We start from the raw sequence: 20899 nt of genomic DNA, 5'->3' as shown, positions 1-20899 counted from the left end.
CAACTCTATAATCATTACTAGAATGTCCGTACGTCCATTTTAAACATGTTGATTTTTTACATTTTTAACAACAAATTTGTATGGGACCTAATTATCCGATTGGTCTGATTTTTGGTATACTGATTCCTGGGACAACAAAGTACAATATTATAAGCGAAGCAACTCTATAATCAAGTCCTAAAAATGTAAGTATGTCCATAATCATTATCCTGTATCAAGCAGTTTTTCAACAAATTTACTTACAATTTTGCTTTGACTCTTATTCATTCACATTCTGATTATTCAGTTCTGACATTATACAAGTGTTAATATCCGTTTGTCCTACCGTTTCAGAGCTTCGCTTTTATTGATGTTGTCATCCTTGTTTTGGCAATATTTACATCAACAATATTGCTTTGGTAAAGATTAGCCATGGTAATTACATAATAATTTGAAAGAGGTTAGGTTCTCATTAGCTATGCGGGGTGATCAAATAGTTGTCTAGTGATTATGTATATATAGGTAAGTAGTCATGAGATTATAGATTAGGGCGGGTTGATTTCCAACTTTTTCTAAAACCCGTTTTGAAAAATATTGATTCAGTCTGAAATGATTTTCAAATAACCTACCAAAATGAACAATTTTGACTAAATCAGCCTTTTTAGGTCATATGCAACATGCCTGTGTTTGAAGGAATTTCAATTTTTGGTTTTATAAGGGGTTGGGCACTTTTTATACCCACCGCGCGCCCGTTGTTTTTGGATTAAAAAACCTGTTTTAAGTTTCACAGAGTTTAATATAAGCCCAGTAACCCTTGCCAATGTGAAAAATGTGAAATTCCAAAAAAGTTTGAAATCAACCCGCCCTAATCTATAATCTCATGACTACTTACTTATATATACATAATAACTAGACAACTATTTGATCATCCCGCATGGCTAATGAGAACCTAACTGTTATTACCTGCAGGAAAGCCTTCAGCATCGTAAACTTTCAGCTGGCACTTTGGACACTTCTCCTGAATTAATACAAGTCTTTTTCAAAAGAATAAAAAAATAGCCTGAAACTTGGCCAAGACTAAGATTAACCAAAGATTTCTCTAAAATTGTCAATCAGTAATTGCAGTAGTTTAACCCTTAACAGTCGGGCCCCTTGCCGCACCTTAATCAGTCGGAGGGGGGGGGGGCGTTCAACGCCCCCCCATATTATCTCAGTTCCTATTAGAGCTAGAGGGCTAAAAATTTTTGTGCGAGTCCCCTGTGTTATGATGAATTTCTGACCTTTTATAAGTCTAAGTCATTTTTCGCTTCCTTCACCCTTTTATTTAACAACCTTTGTTTTTAGGTCCTTTTTTACTTAAAAATTTCAAACGGCTGTAATTTTTTTATTTTTGAAGCTAGAAGAACTATTTTTTTGCAGAAAATGTTTATTTTTATGTAAATTTTATATTTGAAATATCAAACATAAGTTTCAGCGGCCGCAGCTGTATTTGGCAGCTGCCAGCCGCCGCAGTCGGCGGTCGGCGGGAAAACGGCGGCGGATCTTTATGAAATTTTAATACATTATCAAGACATGTAAGAAAAGCTTAAGTTTAAAATTTGAAGTCTCTAAGTCAAAAATTGCGGCCACAGGAGCCTTTAAAAGATTTCTGGAGACCTGGAGGATCAGGACCTGCAGGATCATACCTGGAACCTGAAATTGACTTAAACACCTGTATTTAAGATGAGGATGTACTAATAAAGGATATTTTAGTAATTTGGTAAGATAAAATGCTTTGTTTAAGTCAAGAAAATATTTTTGTTCTTTACCTAGATGACCCTGCCAGGTTTGCTGGCATCCTGTGCCCGCCAGGATGGAGATATTCAAAAAATTCCAACTCTCAGTTATGTGTCATACCCATACTTAAAAAGTCAAGCAGTTTGGGCTCTTTATCTTTCACACACAGAAAATGAGATAGAAAAAACCGGATGGGGGGGCGTTCAACGACCCCCCCCCCCCGACCGTTAAGGGTTAAGTGATCTTACTTGACACGCATACAGCTCATAAAAAAATGAATGGTATTCCGGATTTTGCCTACTAACACAACTTGAAAGAATTATTTAATAAATGTTAGCCCAATGAATTAATTACATCTTGGATTGTGCACCAAATTTTCATGCTCTATTATAATGTGAACTCTGTATCGGTTTAAAATAACGATCTCCCTAATCCCCCTCCGTTACCCCATCCCATACCCTCCTACTGAATAAACGTTCCGACCAATAAATGCGAGGGGATATTGCAACCTAAATTGACGGCAATTTTTCTCGTGTCATAATATCCACGTGTATTATACATCCATCGTTAGCCCTGTATAAGATTAACTTTATTTCTAGACTGTACTAAAATTTATTATTTGAATTTTACCTGTTCTAATTCTTCCGCCATCTTTATTCTCTGTCAATCCTGAAAAAGCAAAATTAAATGATATACATCCCCAGTGATGATAAACAAAATCACTACTTCTGGAGATTGAAATTATTGGTTGAAAAGTACGTAGGCACTGGACACTATTGTTCAATTGAATAGAATATACTTTGTTGTTTTAAAATTATCCATATAATAAAGTAACAGGATGTGTGTTTGTCTGTGTGTTTGTAGTCTAGGGTTGGGCCGGATATTTTTTTGGCCGGATACCGGATACCGGATATACGGCTAATTTCAAATGCCGGATATCCGGTTATCCGGCCAGATTACCGGATATCCGGCCGGATAACCGGCCAAATTACTACATATTAAAGTATCAAAAAAGGATATAGTCCCTTTCGTGGCAACGCACCTTAAGAGGCGATTCGTTTTATTTTTTAAATTGCTTTTAATAGGTTATTTTAGGATAGGTTAGGTTATATTTGGTAAGGTGATTTCCCCGCAGGATAAGGCAATTGGCCCCGCAAGGTTAGATTCCCCCGCGAGGGGCTAGAAATAGGAGATACGCTACTGTGAAAATACGAATAATTGCTCCTAAAAACTTATAAGAAGCTTCACTCTAAAGGAGAACCACATCAGTTCAGCAGTTAGCAAGATCCTTTGCTACAGAAAAAAAAAGCTTAGTAAATAAATCTAATTAACTATTACTACTCTCAATCTGTAATATCAATCTCTAACGGTTGGAGGATTGGCGGGGAGGTGGCGTTGAATGGTTCCCCCCCCCTCCCTATGATTTTTTTCTATCCCATTTTCTGTGTATAAAAGGTAGAGGGCTATAACTGAGTCACTTTCGAAATATGGGTATGACACATAACTGAGAGTTGAAATTTTTTAATTCCACAGAATACCAGCAAATCTGGTAAGGTCATTTAGGTAAAAAGTAAAAATATTTTTTTACTTAAATAAAGCATTTCATGTTATCTAATACTAAAATATCCTATAGTCGTACATCCTCATATTTAATATAGGTGTTCAAGTCGATTTCAGGTTCCAGGTATAATCCTGTAAGTCCTGAACCTCCAGGTCTCCAGATATCTTTAAATGGTTCCTGTGACCGCAAATTTTTACTTGAAGATTTCAAATTTTAAACTTAGGCTTTTTTATATATCTTCATGACATATTACAATTTCATAAAATCTGTTGCCGTTTACCTGCCAACCGTCGGTTTGCGGCTGGCAGCTGCCAAGTACTGCTGCTACCGCCAAAATTTATGTTTTGAGATTTCTAATATAAAATTTACATAAACATAAACATATTCAGAAAAAATTGTTCTTCTAGCTTCAATAATAAGAAAATTAAAGCCATTGAAGATTAAACAAAAAACAGAGATTTTTGTTGTAAAATATAAAAGATTATATTGCCGGATATCCGGCCGGATAGTTTCAATATCCGGTATCCGGCCGGATATTGCAAATGGCCGGATATCCGGCCGGATATCCGGCCATACCGGATATCCGGCCCAACCCTAGTTTGTACCGAAGGATCTCGCTAACCGCTAAACCGATCGGGTTTTCTTTTCAATTTTCTTTTCAAATCTAAAATAATAAATTGGGTTATCAAATTTGACTGTCTCCTTCTCAAGTGCCCCTAGAGGCCTCTAAGGGCGTAGCCGCTAGTTTTATTATAAAGCTTGCATAAAACTCATGATTAAGAAATTGAAAATTTGAGCGCCAGACATTTTGTCCCCTCCTTGAGTCCTTAATATACTAAAATTTCTCACAATGTTATTCAAATTCCTAAGTAAGAAATTTACTGTAACTTCATGGATTTAAATATTGTAAGAATCATTTATGCACATGTACATTAGAGTACCAAGGAATTTTATATATCAGAGTACAGGAAGTTATACAAGTCCAAAATTACTCTAATCTTGGTGCCAAGTGATTTCATAAGGTTTAATACATTATATAATGTCTTTTGGCCCTCCAAGTAAGGGGTTTGGCCAAGTGCCTACTAGTACTACCCTTCCCTGTAAAACACAAACTAGTTAATGAAAATTTTATTAAATAAAGAGCTCTTGTCAATGGAGTGAAGAACGAAGAAGAAAAGAAACATGACTATTCTTTAGTTATAATGCAATTTACCAATATAAAGGCCAATGTCATGTCTAAAATTTAATGGATTTGGGTGCTTTCCCTCAGAGGGCCTAGCGTGCAACAAAATAATATTAAAATTTGAGAGGGAAGGGTAATTTTTTCTTAATATCTAACCCATGCGGAGAATTATTAACCTTCAGGGCTATATTCTTGACACAATACAACCAAACTTAAGCTGACTTAAACATAATAAACAAATAAAAACTAGCTCCTCCTTAGTTTTAATTAATTTTGAAATAAGAAGGAAGGGGGGGGGGGGTTTGTGCCCATATCATCTATTCAAGTTTCTAATATTGAACATTATCCAATTCTGAGGTCCTCTAATGTATGTACATGTATCATGTTGCTAACTTTGTCAAAAGTTTTTTTCTTCATTGGAAAATAGAATAACTCAAAATTTGCTTATTTATTTAGAGTTACTTTAATTCATCCTATAGTTTAGTCATAATATCCTTACATGTCATCTATGTAATTCGATTTGTGCGTTTGTAAGAAACGTTAAGGGAGTAACGTAAAGTTCAGGCCGCTATTTAAGATAGACGGCTAAAAATTTGTAATATTACTCCCTATACCTATGATCATATAGTATAACTTACTTGATACGTCATTCTATCGTTAATTTTATTTTTTTTAGAATAGTTATTTCTCGCATCGTATTATAAACGGCTTTCCGCGGATATGGAATGTTCAATTAAAAGATCAAAACTAGTTTTTTTAGCCCCGAGGTGCCGGAGGCACCGGCTAAAAAAACTGGTTTTAATTTTTTGATTGTACATTTTTATATTCGTAGAAAGCTGGATATAATACGATGCTAGACATGGTTTTTTCGTATGGATGAGAACCGGTTCCTATCCACCGGATTCGAATGAATACGAGAATAATTATTACTCCTTTTTTGGTTCCAGGAGAAACGTAGGAGTCCCAAACGTAGGAGTGGACAAACCCAGAAGTGTTAAAACATTAGTTTTATTAAACTGTTTTTAACCTATTTTTTTATCATATATCAAAAATATACTATGACACCAGTAGAATCAGACTGCAGAGCCCAAATTTGAATTAAGTCCCCAATAAACTTTTTTTGGGGGATTTAAAAATCAATTTTATATGTTGCTTTGATCATTTTGATGGAAGCAAAAGCATTTTTTAGTTTGGGGTTAAATTGTTTCTTACAGAATAATTTGATGTGATTCAGATTATATCAATACAATAATAAAAACTCTACTCTGTTCGATGCAAATAATTTTTTTCTAAAACAATAATTTATATAGAAGAAATTTAACATTAAAATAAAACATATTATTCTGAAGTCTGAACCAATTAGAAGCCTTGTTTCATTTCAGTTTTTTACAATTCAAAAAAGAGTGTTTTCACAAAGTGACTTATTTCCAATGTAGTTAAATAATTTTTATTTAATTAAAATGAAAAGAATGAAAACTATACACATAAAAGATACATGCTTTTTAAAAATATTTAAAAAAATAAGTTTGAATAATCTTATATTTTGTCATATTTGTATATGTGACAAAAAAAATTTGTTGTATTGCGTAAACGTTTGTTGTCATCTTTCACTATTTAACCCTTTACAGCCAATTTTTTTGTGTTTTTAATAAGTGATGGAAAACAAGCACGATAAAGTTAATTCATTGATATATTGTAAAGAATTAAGTTTTTAATGAATTAATTTAGATGAAATCAAAAGGCCTAATTTTACTCTATACCAGAATACTATATATATGAAGCAAAACACTCTAAAAGCTACGAATTTTACCCAAATAAAAAAAGACCTTTTGCTCTGATCAAAAAAGACCACAGCAACAGTAAAATTAATTTTTAAATCCCCTCAAAAAAGTTTATTGGGGACTTAATTCAAATTTAGGCTCTGCAGTTTAATTCTACTGATGTCATAGTATATTTTTGATATATGTTTTAAAAATAGGTTAAAAACAGTTTAAGTATTTCTATACAGATTAGGTTAGGTTAAGATATGCCATGTACAAATAAGCCCCCCACTTAAAAAAAACCTATAAGATGGTCTAAATTAGGTTAGGATAGGTTAAGTGTCCACCCCTGCGTTTGTCCACTCCGACGTTTGGGACTCCTGCGTTTGTCCTAGGACCCTTTTTTCCCTTATCAATGGGCATCTACTCTACATCTTATTTGGTCCTTAAGTCAGTCGGTAATGCTTTGACGATCATCTGATTTATATTAGAAAAATTTGATTTACTTGGCCGCCATTTTTTCGGCTTCAGGTTTCCTTGGTCGTTTAGCGGATTTACTCTACATCTAGTCGACATTACACACGGCAAATAATGCTATTTGTCTGAACATGTTTGCTAAAATTGAGTAATGTTTAAAATAAATTTGAATATCAGCAGAAAGCGTCAAGTGTTCAATATCAAAGCAGAGACATGATAACACGGATTCAAAGGATTTTCACAAAAAACTTCTGTAAATAGAGCAAGTTTTAAATTACTGCCATGCCAGTTTTATATTTTAAAGTCATCCCTCTATTCTGCCAGACCCAACACATTTACATTCCCTAATCCTTAAATAAAGTAACAAAAATTCTAAGAAGAATCTCAATAACCACTGAACCGATATGGTTTTCCTTCACATGATGATTCTTATTGATCCACGAAAAAAAATTTCTTTGTGACCTAAAGAAGGCTTTATCCTTTACATCTGAAACATGTAGTATGTAAATTGTATGTACTATGCATATTGTACACTCATGTATTAAACATCTTTTTCAGCCAAAGTATACCCTTTTAAATATTTTTTTTTATAATTATTGATACACAGTTTTTGTTGTTGTATAAGATTTTTTACCTTTCATTGGAATATCATTATGATGAATCCTGCCTATATTAATCTTTTACATAGACTCACTACTAACTTCAATGTGACGTTTGAATCTATTTTATATTTTTAGTGGAGTAGCTACTCCACAAGTGTTTGTGTTGGATGTCTATTTGTCTGACTGTTGGTAGTACTATAGAAATATAAATCGTTTATTTTATAATTTTTCTTAACTTTTTTTATTTATATGACAGTTTATGTTATAAAATATTTACGCTTTTTAAAGCATCTTTGCTACTATTTGGACGCAATCATTCCTGTTTTTTTTTTTTATAACAGTAAAGAATTTTTTGTATTACAAAAAAATATTTATACTGATACATGATCAAATACTATTGACATTTATTGCTTTGCCTACTTGTTTTTTTTGTGGATATATCTTGCCTTGTTAGGCTAAAATATGTAAATATACTTTCCCAGGGATGGAAAACCGCAAAGCAGCCGTCTTAATTTTTTTTCTAAGAAAAGACAAATTTTCTTCTATAGAACGCCACTAATTTTTATGCAGTTGACAGCTTGTTGGCGGCTGGTTGGCAGCTGTATCACCCTGCGGACTTTAATCAATCCCAGTGTAAGTTGTGTAAAAACTTACATCTATTCACAGTCAAAAACATAAAACCTGGCTATTGGAATATCAGTTACGGAAATGGAAAAGGATTTTGCATGGATCTTAAGGAATAAGACAATGAACGATAAAATAACACACATCCAAAATAATGTTAAATAAGATTATACCTTCTGTAGATTTAAACTATTGGTTGAAACGTTTGGAATCAAAATCTATAAACAAAAGTTGTTGAGCCAACGAATTAGATAACGTGGTTATAAAACTTTGGATTAACAGTACACTTTACAGCCCACTGTCCCCTCCCTCCCTGGAATTTCAAGTAAAACAAGGACAATTATATTCATTAGTGGCTTAGCAATTACCGTCTGGTGCATTTAAAACACTTACATTATATAGCTATGAAATGTTTATGAAAATATAATTCAAACAAGAACAATAGTGTCCGTACATAAAAATTCTTAACAAAAACTTTCTTTAATCCGTACATTAAAGTAACAGGATGTGTATCAGTCTACGTGTCTGTAGATTAAGATCTCGATATGGTCCTCCTTTAAGATAAATATTCGCATAGTCCATACATTAAAGTAACAGGATGTGTATCAGTCTACGTGTCTGTAGATTAAGATCTCGATATGGTCCTCCTTTAAGATAAATATTCGCATAGTCCATACATTAAAGTAACATGATGTGTATCAGTCTATGTGTCTGTAGATTAAGATCTTGATATGGTTCTAATTTAAGGTAAATATTCCCATAGTCCATACATTAAAGTAACATGATGTGTATCAGTCTACGTGTCTATAGATTAAGATCTTGATATGGTTCTAATTTAAGGTAAATATTCGCATAGTCCATACATTAAAGTAACATGATGTGTATCAGTCTACGTGTCTATAGATTAAGATCTCGATATGGTCCTCCTTTAAGATAAATATTCGCATAGTCCGTACATTAAAGTAACATGATGTGTATCAGTCTACGTGTCTATAGATTAAGATCTCGATATGGTCCTCCTTTAAGATAAATATTCCCATAGTCCATACATTAAAGTAACATGATGTGTATCAGTCTACGTGTCTGTAGATTAAGATCTTGATATGGTTCTAATTTAAGGTAAATATTCCCATAGTCCATACATTAAAGTAACATGATGTGTATCAGTCTACGTGTCTATAGATTAAGATCTTGATATGGTTCTCCTTTACGGTAAAAATTTTGCATAGGTCGTGGTAAAATTTAAAATCCTCTAAAAATTCACCAATGTAAATAATCCCCACCCTCCCCCCCCAAAAAAAAAAAAAATACAAGAAAATGTTTAATTGGTCGATCATATTTTTCCTTATTTATCATTTAGGTCTGATAATTAAAAAATATCAAATAATTTTTTGTATTGTATATTACATCTAAGTTAAGTTAAGCTTTTTCAAAAATCCAACTGCAAAGCCATTATATGTAAAATTGATAGGTTTCAATAAAAAGTATAAAACTGGACTTTACGCTAAATTGGCTCTGGAATAAAAACTCATTTGTAAAGATATACTTGTCATTGAAATTTATAGATCATAACTTTTATAATAAATTATTTTAGGTAAAAATTTTTAAAGCAATTTCATTAGGATAACAGTTGAAATTTAGGAATTAACATTATCACAATTTCCCCTTAAACAATCTACTGGTAATTCATGTAACCTTGTGGGGCTCTTCTAAAACTCTTCTAACCTAACAAAGACTTATCCGCATAAATACGTTTTTCCAAAAGATTGTGGCCTCACAGTAAAGTGTCAGTGAAAATAATCATTAACTTATAGTCGTTCACATATAATTTACGGTCAGACTGTTGGACATTTTCATCTTTAAAGTAAAACAAAAAAAAACAATTTGCTATTAAAATCTTTAAATAACCAAAATGTTTCTTACAATAATAAAGATTTAAACCTTATAAAAGGCAGAATCGTTTTTGCTTTGCAGGCAGCACAACTACTCTATAACTATATGTACTTTGTTACCTTGTTCAATACAGTATCTGAGCAGTGGTAGGCTCTGGGGAGCCTTTCACACACTAACTAAACACCCTATCGAGCTAAACAAATATCTGGCCTCATGTATTACTCATTATACATAGGCCAGGGAAGAGGGGAGCGTCTCCCCCCCCCACATTATGGGCCTTACGTCATGTATACTGTATAGGTAGGTGCTAGGAGGGAAAAATAAAGGACAGAGAAAGTTTCTCCTCTCCCCCCCCCCCCCCTAGGGCCTTTCGTCATGGTATATATGTGTTTAGAAAAAGGAATATGCAAATAAATATTAAATAATCATTTGGATTTAGGCTACACGTTTTATTATACTAGCGGCTTCGCCCCTAGCCTCTAGGGGCTCTGACACAAGAGGTGATCAAAAATTTTTTTTGGCGAAATTCAAAAAAAAAAAAAATGGGGGGGGGATTTTTGGTTTTTTGGGGGGTTGGGGGTGTCCCACCCCACAAGAAAATAGCCTAAAACCACCACAGGACCAGTAGGTATATTCCCTGAAGAGTAGAATCCAATCGGTTCAGTGGTTACCGAGATCTTAAGGGACGGACAGACAGACAGACGGATAGACAGACAGACATCGTTCTACTTTGTATTATAGATAAGATTTTAAGAAAAATTTAATGAGGGTTTGGCAGCTGCACCTGTATTTAGCATAATAGTTTAAAGCATCTCACCCTATTATTTCTGACACGGCCGAGCCAGTTTTAAAAATCAATATTATTCAATCTCTTTTTTTTTCATGCCTTTCGAGTTTCATATGCCTTTTGCTTTCATAAGAAAAAGGGATGAATACACGGCTTTTAAAAAGGATTATTTTACAATTTTATTTAGAGGAATTTAAAGTATTTTAAAATTAGATTTTTTATATCAATATTTATTTTCAAAAAAGCACCTGAATGTATTTTGAGTATGATTTTAAATGAGTATCCAGTAGGATCTTGAAATTTTGGGAACGTTGCCAATTCAACAAACTAAAAAAAAAACGCGCGAACGGACTTGAGCTGGACTCAGTGAGGCTGTCGTTCTGGCCAATCACAGGTGAGTATATAGAAAGGACTTCACATATGATCTGTCCAATCAGAGATAAGAATAGATATGATATAAGCAAAATAGAGAAAGAACTTGGGGGCTTTTGACCAGCCGAAGTATGTACATAATACATATATACAACTTGTATTTTTGGTATACATACAATATAGAAAGCTGTTCAATGCGTTTTTTATATTTTAGCAATCAAGTACTAGATGTCTTCATTTACAAATATAAAAAGGGTCTACTTTTAATAGGCATAGCTGGTAAAAAAAAAGAAAAAAAATTCCTAAACACAGGGCTAAATGTTCTAAGATGTCTCTATTGACATTAAAATTGTATGAAAAAACAAAAATATTAAAATGAGGCCTTTTTGAGAAAAAGTAAAAAAGAATGTTCTTGTGATTTGTGTGATGTATCATTCACTATTCATAGAGATATGTTTTGGCTTTATGGTTGAGAATTTTATTTTCTGTTACTTACGCTTCCAGTCACCTGTGTGTAAGGAATTAAACAATTTGTAGCGGAGAGGCGGACTAATGTACAATATCGTATAGATTGTAAGAACACTTCCAAAATAGGGGAATTCTAATTCAAGGGCAAGAGGATTCGAATTTTCTAGGCTAAGGACGTACTAGCTATGTAAATTCCTAAAGTAAGACAAAAACATGAAAGCAAAATAGATCAGTAAAAACATATTGTTTTTTAGATGCCTTTAACATTTTTAAGCTGTTTATTGTTGAAATATCCAAACTTTAAAAAAATTAAGACGATAGAATTTATGAAATTTTGAAACGGAATAAGGATTTCATTTATCATTTTATTAAGAATTTCTGCTCTTTAACTTATGTCGCGTTAGATTATGATCAATAATTTTTAAAAGCGAAGCTTTTCTATAATTAGGGTCGGTCCGTACGTCCGTCCGTCCATACGTCTTTCACACACAGATAGCTTTTTTCGTTAATTTAGGCATGTTAGAATTGTCCTATTGATTTTAAAGTTTGCATGTTGATTCATTTAGTAATAAGGTACGATTTACCTACAACAAAGTAAGTGTGTCCATAAACATTGCCCTGTACTAAGCAGTTTTTCAACAAATTTACTCACAATTTTGCTTCGACTCTTATACATTTATATTCTGATTATTCAGTTCTGACACTATATAAGTGTTAATGTCCGTTTGTCCTACCGTTTCAGTGTTTCGCTTTTATGGATGTTGTCATCCTTGTTTTTCTATAAATTAATATATGATATATATGATAGATACAACACAAAGTAGGTTAAACAATAATTTATTTCTATTGAACTTTCTAAAGAATTAATATATTTGTTTAACTCGAATTTTATTCTATTGTTTACTTGGCTAGAAAAGAATTTCAGGGATCTAAAGGGATAAGACAATGGCTGATAAATTGATATACATCCCCAATTGTGATACATAAAAAATCCCCCTACTGTAGATTAAAATTCCTTTTCTCGTAATCATTCGAATCCGGTGGATAGGAACCGGTTCTCAGCCATACGAAAAAACTATGTCTAGCATCGTATTATATCCAGCTTTCTACGAATATAAAAATGTACAATCATAAGATTAAAACCAGTTTTTTTAGCCGGTGCCTTCGGCACTTCGGGGCTAAAAAAACTAGTTTTAATCTTATAATTGTACATTCTATATCCGCGGAAAGCCGTTTATAATACGATGAAAGAAATAACTATTATAATATTTTCACTATGACCCCATTTAAAATCATTTAGTCTATTCAAAACATCAAAATTTGATTTCTTAATCTCTATTGTGGACTCTAGATTATGTTAGTTTACATAAACCAGAGCTGGATCTTTAAATCGTTTAGTGGTGCGCTGAATCGGGGCGATCCAGTTCGGCGCACCTAGATATTATTAGATTTCAATCTTTAAATCAAAATGGAATGGGCGAATCAGCGCGCCCAGTGGCTCGTCAATGGCACTCAACGAGTGACATTGTTGCGCCAAACCGGGATGAACTGGATCGCCCCGATTTAGCGCACCACTAAACGATTTAAAGATCCAGCTCAGATCTTTATAACCTAACCCTTTGATTGCTTACCTTTAATTCAATGTTCCACTTTTTAGGAAATAGAATTTTTCTCTCTTACTATCACAAAGTCTGACACGGAAAAAAATATTTTTTTTTAGTTTTGTTCTTTATTTAATTTTGATTATATTAAAAATGGAAAATTTTATTTCTTAAATTAAAATGAAAAAATATTCAATAATCTTTTATTTAGAAATAATAGATATTTTATTGGATTTTTTATTACTTCTTTTGAACATATTGATTTGAATTTTATATTTTCAATCTGTAATATCCTATTATATAAAGTAGTAAGCGTTTTTTGTCTGTCCCGAAGGATCTCGCTGACCGCTGAACCGATCGGGTTCTCCTTTACAGGGTAGCTTCTTATAGGTCCCGGGAAGGTGTATAACTATTTTCTTGAGGGGTGGGACACCCCTAACCCCCTAAAAAATTAAATACCCCCCCCCCCAAAAAAAAAATACCCCCCGAAAATTTCTTTTAAATCTAAAATACGAAAAATTAGGTTGATTAAACCTCTTGGGGCATAGCCCCTAGAGGCTAGGGGCGAACCCGCTAGTGTAATATACAGTAAGGTCGGCTGGGTGTTAGCTGCAGCTTGCTTGAAATTATATTTGGCAGTTGAAACAGCAGCTCTTTCGGTGTTACTGGTATCTCATTTCTCGTTTCTTAAACGGATGCAGTTTAAGCAGCGTATAAAAAGAGGCAAAAGGCTGAATTTTGACTGTTACTTGTTAAACAAAATTCTGGCTTATTAGACTAATTTGTTTCTGTATTTATATATTCATTCCTAGGACAATTAGGCATCATGTAATTATAAAAAAAATCAGGTTTAAAGTCGTTGATCTGTCGATATCTAATATCCTGTATATGAGGCTATTAAGTAACAAATACACCATTTTTTTACTTAGATTTCGAAAGCGTTTTATTTAAATAAACAAGGATGACAACTTCCATAAAAGCGAAGCTTTAGAATTGAAGGACAAACGAATATCAGCACTTAAAGAGTGTCAAAACTGAATAAGCAGAACTACCACGGGAATCATCATGAAAAGTTTAAAATCGATAGGGTAATCCTAATATGCCCAAATTAACGAAATGAGCTAACAGTGACGGACTGACTGCCTGACGGACGAACGAACCGAGGGACCCTAATTATAGAAAAGCTTCGCTTTAAAATTAAGTCATTTTATGTTTGTCAATAATCGTTTTACTCACTTAGCTTCGCTTAAAAGATTTTTTTTGTAAAACTCGTTTTCCCATCTAGATTATTGTCGTTAATTTAGGTTGCTAATATTGTTCTCAATTATTGTTCAATACGTTCCTCCACGGCAGGGGAGGGGGCAGGTAAAGTCATAAGGGGGGGGGGGAGTATTGTTTTTTGACGGTGTGAGAAAACTCAAACAATATCACCGTATTTTATATCCATTTATATACATGTGTACCAATATCTCTTTTAATTTATCCAAGTAATAGTGCAGCTATTAATAGTTTAACAAATGCTAGCATTTACGCCCCCTTGAGGTCTCTAGTGGAATGAGGAACTTGCCCCGTCCCCTACATTAAATTTTAGTTTTAAAAAGAAAAAGTAAAAACAAAAATTGGAGGGGGTGGTATCCTCCCCCAAAAAAGTTATTAACCTTCCCAGGACCCATGAGAAGCTATCCTGTAAAATCATATTGGTTCACTGGTTAGCGAGATTCTTCGGTACAGACAAAAAAAGCTGATTACTTTATATATTAGGATGCACCCTTAACTCCCCAACATTATTTGCCAGTTTCTTCATTTTTCCTTATAATAAAGTAAAAGGATGTTTGTCAGTCTGTTTGTCTGTCTGTGTGTGCGTTTGTACCGAAGGATCTCGCTAACTGCTGAACCGATCGGGTTCTCCTTAACAGGGTAGCTTCTCATAGGTTCCGGGAAGGTTTATAACTATTTTTCGGGAGGGTACCACCACCCTACCAAGAGAAATCGCCCCGAGAAAAAAATGACCCCTCCCAACAAAAATTTTTTTTTTACTTTTTCTCCTAAAATCTAAAATAATAAATTTGGTTAACAAATTCGACTCTCCCCTCCTCAAGTTCCCCTAGAAGCCTCTAGGGGCGTAGCCGCTAGTTATTCATATTCTAAAAGTAATCTATAACTTATTGTCATACCCCTGTATCCTTAGAATGTCTCTCATAAAATGTTAAATACCACCATTCAAAATAGATTTACATAAATATACATAGATATGCTCAAACGGGAGGGGTAAGATTAAAAATTTGAAAAAATCTGAGTTTTAAATTTGAATAAGAAACAGGTTCACACTCACATATAGGTTGTTCATACTAATTATTCTAGTAGCGTAGTTACTATATATTTTATCATGTGTTTCTGTAGTAAATTATCTTTGTGTAATTTTTTGGTTAGATTTCCCTAAAAATTTATCAGTTTGTCTGTAGATTATTTTTCCCTCTTTTAAAGTTAGATTTATCCTTTAAAAACGAAAAATTTAAATATATCACCCTCAATTTTTTCAACTTCAAATGACATATTTATTGTTCTATTCTTCTTTTTATAAATACTGAAGAATTATTGACGTGTATCTTTTTGATGGAAATATGTAATCGATATCATCTTTAAATATAAATTTCTTTCAAAATATGTCATTTCATGTTTATCAAGAAACGATGAATAATATAATAAGCTATAAATATGTATCTTAAAGTATGTGAACTTTAGCTTTTATTTTTTTTTCTCATTCTCTCCCTAATTTTCCCTTTCTCATATACTGCCCTCCCAAGAAAGCAAGATTTTAAATAGGAAAAGAACTCGTGTTAAAACAAGGTATGTTTTTTATACGAGAGAAATTTGAAATTCTAAAATTAATTATTTTCAAAATAGGTGTTTCAATTTTTTAGATGCACAGCATCTCTATAATTATCCGCTTCCTTCACTTACTGACTGGCAAAGATTTTTTTATACCGCTATTAGAGTAAATACTGTTAGAGTGCCCTTAAAGTCGCAGATATTAGAGTATTTAAGTGTCTAGTGCATAGTAAGATAACAACCATATTCTTTAGTTTCAAATTTTTTTATTCTTTTTTTTATAAAAGTGCGAGAATAAGTTCACTATTTGAACTTTTAATAGATTGTACAATATTTCTTTTATTTTTTGATCCATTTTTATTCTGAAAATTTCCCTGAAGGATGAGAAAAACGAAAATTAGATAAAAACAAGGATGACAACATCCATAAAAGCGAAGCACTGAAACGGTAGGACAAACGGACACTAACACTTGTATAGTGTCAGAACTGAATAATCAGAATATATAAATGTATAAATGTCGAAGCAAAATTGTAAGTAAAATTGTAGAAAAACTGCTTGATACAGAATAATGTTTATGGACATACTTACATTTTTATGACTTGATTATAGAGTTGCTTCGCTTATAATATTGTATTTTGTTGTCCCAGGAATCAGTATACCAAAAATCAGATTAATCGGATTATTAGATCACATAAAAATTTGTTTTTAAAAAAGTAAAAAAAATAAACATGTTTAAAATGGACGTACGGACATTCTGGTAATGATTACAGAGTTGCTACGCTATATAAGTCGTACCTAACTACTACAGGAATCACCATGCAAAGTTTGAAATCAATAGGACAATTCTAACATGCCTAAATTAGCGAAAAAAGCTATCCGTTACGGACGGACGGACATACGGACAGACCGACCCTAACTATAGAAAAGCTTCGCTTTTAAATATCTTTTTCTCTTTACATGTAATATATGTTATATCTATATTATATCTCATAAATATAAATGACTTATGTTAAGATTCCCTAAAATGGAGAACTCAATTGGTTCAGTGATAATTGAAATCTTAAGCCTCAAAAAAAACTTACTTCTGTACAGGATTAATTTTGGAACATTTCTTAATATTTTGTCTCTGCTAGATTTACGTGTGAGCCACTGTTTGTTTAGAGAGAATAAATAAGTTCACATGTGTGCACACACTTCTGCACATGAATAATTTTATCAAATAATTAGAACCAAGAACAGAGCCCTGTGGTACTCCATGTGTGGGGTGTACATTCACTTCTGCACATGAATCATTTTATCAAATAATTAGAACCAAGAACAGAGCCCTGTGGTACTCCATGTGTGGGGTGTGTATTCACTTCAAATAATTAGAACCAAGAACAGAGCCCTGTGGTACTCCATGTGCGGGTGTACATTCACTTCTGCTCATGTATCCTATTTACAAATAATTAGAACTAAGAACAGAGCCCTGTGGTACTGCATATGTGGGGTGTGCACTCACTTCTACACAAGTATCATATTATTAAATAATTAGAACCAAGAACAGAGCCCTGTGGTGCTTTATGTGTGGAGTGTGCATTCACTTCTGCACATGAATCATTTCATCAAATAATTAGAACCAAGAACATCGCCTTGTGGTACTCTATATGTGGGATGTGTACTCACTTCTGCACATGTATCATATTATCAAATTATTAGAACTAAGAACAGAGCCCTTTGGTACTCCATGTGTGGGGTGTGTATTCACTTCTGCACATGTATCATATTATTAAATAATTAGAACCAAGAACAGAGCCCTGTTGTACTCCATGTGTGGGGTGTGTACTCACTTCTGCACATGTATCATATTATCAAATAATTAGAACCAAGAACAGAGCCCTGTTGTACTCCATGTGTGGAGTGTGCATTCACTTCTGCACATGTATTATATTATCAAATAATTAGAAACAAGAACAGAGCAATGTGATGCTCTATGTGTGGGGTGTGTATTCACTTCTGCACATGTATCATATTATCAAATAATTAGAACCAAGAACAGAGCCCTGTGGTACTCCATGTGTGGGGTGTGTATTCACTTCTGCACATGTATCATATTTTCAAATAATTAGAACCAAGAACAGAGCCCTGTGGTACTTCATGTGTGGAATGTGTATTCACTTCTTTACATGTATCATATTATCAAATAATTAGAACCAAGAACAGAGCCCTGTGGTACTCCATGTGTGGTGTGTGTATTTACTTCTGCACATGTATCATATTATTAAATAATTAGAACCAAGAACAGAGCCCTGTGGTACTCCATGTGTGGAATGTGTATTCACTTCTTTACATGTATCATATTATTAAATAATTAGAACCAAGAACAGAGCCCTGTGGTACTCCATGTGTGGTGTGTGTATTCACTTCTGCACATGTATCATATTATTAAATAATTAGAACCAAGAACAGAGCCCTGTTGTACTCCATGTGTGGGGTGTGTACTCACTTCTGCACATGTATCATATTATCAAATAATTAGAACCAAGAACAGAGCCTTGTGGTACTCCATGTGTGGGGTGTGTACTCACTTCTGCACATGTATCATATTATCAAATAATTAGAACCAAGAACAGAGCCCTGTGGTACTTCATGTGTGGAATGTGTATTCACTTCTTCACATGTATCATATTATCAAATAATTAGAACCAAGAACAGAGCCCTGTGGTACTTCATGTGTGGAATGTGTATTCACTTCTTTACATGTATCATATTATCAAATAATTAGAACCAAGAACAGAGCCCTGTGGTACTTCATGTGTGGAATGTGTATTCACTTCTTTACATATATCATATTATCAAATAATTAGAACCAAGAACAGAGCCCTGTGGTACTCCATGTGTGGGGTGTGCATTCACTTCTGCACATGAATCATTTTATCAAATAATTAGAACCAAGAACAGAGCCCTGTGGTACTCCATGTGTGGGGTGTGTATTCACTTCTGCACATGTATCATATTATCAAATAATTAGAACCAAGAACAGAGCCCTGTGGTACTTCATGTGTGGAATGTGTATTCACTTCTTTACATGTATCATATTATCAAATAATTAGAACCAAGAACAGAGCCCTGTGGTACTCCATGTGTGGGGTGTGCATTCACTTCTGCACATGAATCATTTTATCAAATAATTAGAACCAAGAACAGAGCCTTGTGGTACTCCATGTGTGGGGTGTGTATTCACTTCTGCACATGTATCATATTATCAAATAATTAGAACCAAGAACAGAGCCCTGTGGTACTTCATGTGTGGGGTGTGTATTCACTTCTGCACATGTATCATATTATCAAATAATTAGAACCAAGAACAGAGCCCTGTGGTACTCCATGTGTGGGATGTGTATTCACTTCTGCACATGTATCATATTATCAAATAATTAGAACCAAGAACAGAGCCCTGTGGTACTCCATGTGTGGGGTGGGGTGTGTATTCACTTCTGCACATGTATCACATTATCAAACAATCAGAACCCAAATAGTTACAACAGTACAAACTGCCTTTTGCTCTTTGAATTAAACCACCACCAAAGACCCCCTCTCTTTTTTTGCTAATATGCCTTTTTTGTGACATTTATGCGGATGTACCAGTATGCGTGAGTAAATGCACACCACAAGTTAGATAAACAAGGAAACTTATAAACACATGTGGATATAGCGAGCAAGTCAGTTGTGCTGTGTTCAGAGGCTTTTTTTGCAAACAATAATCAAAGATACTAAAATTTTTATTTCCCAATGTACTGCCAGCCGCTGCATTGAACTAATTAGCTTCATAGTAATAATATCAACCTATAAGAAATTCATAAGCAAACAAGCCGCTAATTTTTTTGTGACAAATGTAATTTTTTGTTCATAAGCGATCTACATACTAGCGTAGCCAGCCAGTCATCCTTTTAACATAATTTTGCAGCCATCTAAAAGAGGGCGTCTATCCATCACTCATTTATACAGACAATGAAAAGGATAAAACTATAGAGAATCTTCTCTTCCAGCAAAGTTGGATAAAATGTTGGTAGAAAATAAAGATTTGAATACTGCGTCAGGACTCAAATAGGGCTACAAAATATAAAAAAAAACATCTTAACATCCTTATCTGCTTTCCTCTAAAAATCTCCTAAACAGCTTTGCAATCTCTTATATTTATCCTCTTAAAATGACCATAAACTGTTTTTTTGAATCGCAATTGCGCGCACAGAAACCACTCCTCCATGAAAATTTGAAATGAATTGAAAATAAGACCCGGTATGGTATGAATTTCGTGTGTTGGTCTTTTTTTTTAAGTTAGGCTATATTGAGTACAGAGTAGCCCCGCCGGGTTTTATTACATAATTGGGGTAGGATTTCCTTCGTTTTCAAGTGATCATCTAGAAGACCTAAGGGCATAATCGGCTTGTAATGTGATGCAATACTCTGGTGCCCGCAGGGTTATGGAACCATAGTATTACTATTAATCATCCAATCAACGAACTTTAACGTTAACAATATTTGAATTTATTAGCGGTCATGTTAAATGGGATAAGTTTAGTACACCTTGATTATGCCATAGTTTTTGTCGCTGCTTATGGATCTAATTGTCCTTGTTGTACATTTGTATCCCTTCCTAAATAGAAGGAACTAACCAACTAAACTTTACACATTTTCATCTGACTTTCATGCCAACAAACTTAGGTTTATACATTCATGCAGAGAGAAGACTCTAGAGCTTAAATTAATCTACAATCCCATCATTTCACATTTTTATGACTTTTAGCTTACCAAAGTTATTTTTTAAGCTTTCTGAATTTGAAATGACAATGCATTTAAATCAAAATTTCTCAATAAAAATGTTTATGCAACCAAAGGCAAATTTCTTGTGGGTGGAAAGGGGTAGAAGATAATAATTTTCTTAATTGATCTAGCCTAATTAGATTTGAATTAGTTGTTATGCATAAACTCCCAAAACCAACAATT

General features: G+C 33.6%; 1 protein-coding gene across 1 annotated transcript in view; it reads right to left on the bottom strand.

Moving 5' to 3' along the window:
- LOC145319826 (uncharacterized) overlaps positions 1-10063 on the bottom strand; it is a 55181-nt gene extending 45118 nt beyond the window's left edge. Inside the window, exons 1-3 of the mRNA XM_080162191.1 lie at positions 9975-10063; positions 2386-2424; positions 943-997 (exon numbers count right to left, since the gene is read on the bottom strand). Coding sequence (XP_080018317.1) covers positions 943-997; positions 2386-2406 — 76 coding nt within the window. The 5' untranslated portion in view covers positions 2407-2424; positions 9975-10063. The remainder of the gene's footprint in view (positions 1-942; positions 998-2385; positions 2425-9974) is intronic.
- Between the last annotated feature and the right edge of the window lie 10836 nt (positions 10064-20899).

The sequence above is a fragment of the Acartia tonsa genome, chromosome 5, assembly GCF_053477335.1.
Source record: "Acartia tonsa isolate MP-2025a chromosome 5, ASM5347733v1, whole genome shotgun sequence".
Taxonomy (NCBI): Eukaryota; Metazoa; Arthropoda; class Copepoda; order Calanoida; family Acartiidae; genus Acartia; species Acartia tonsa.
The sequence above is the reverse complement of the archived record's forward strand: the minus strand, read 5'-3'. Positions and strand labels throughout refer to the sequence as shown.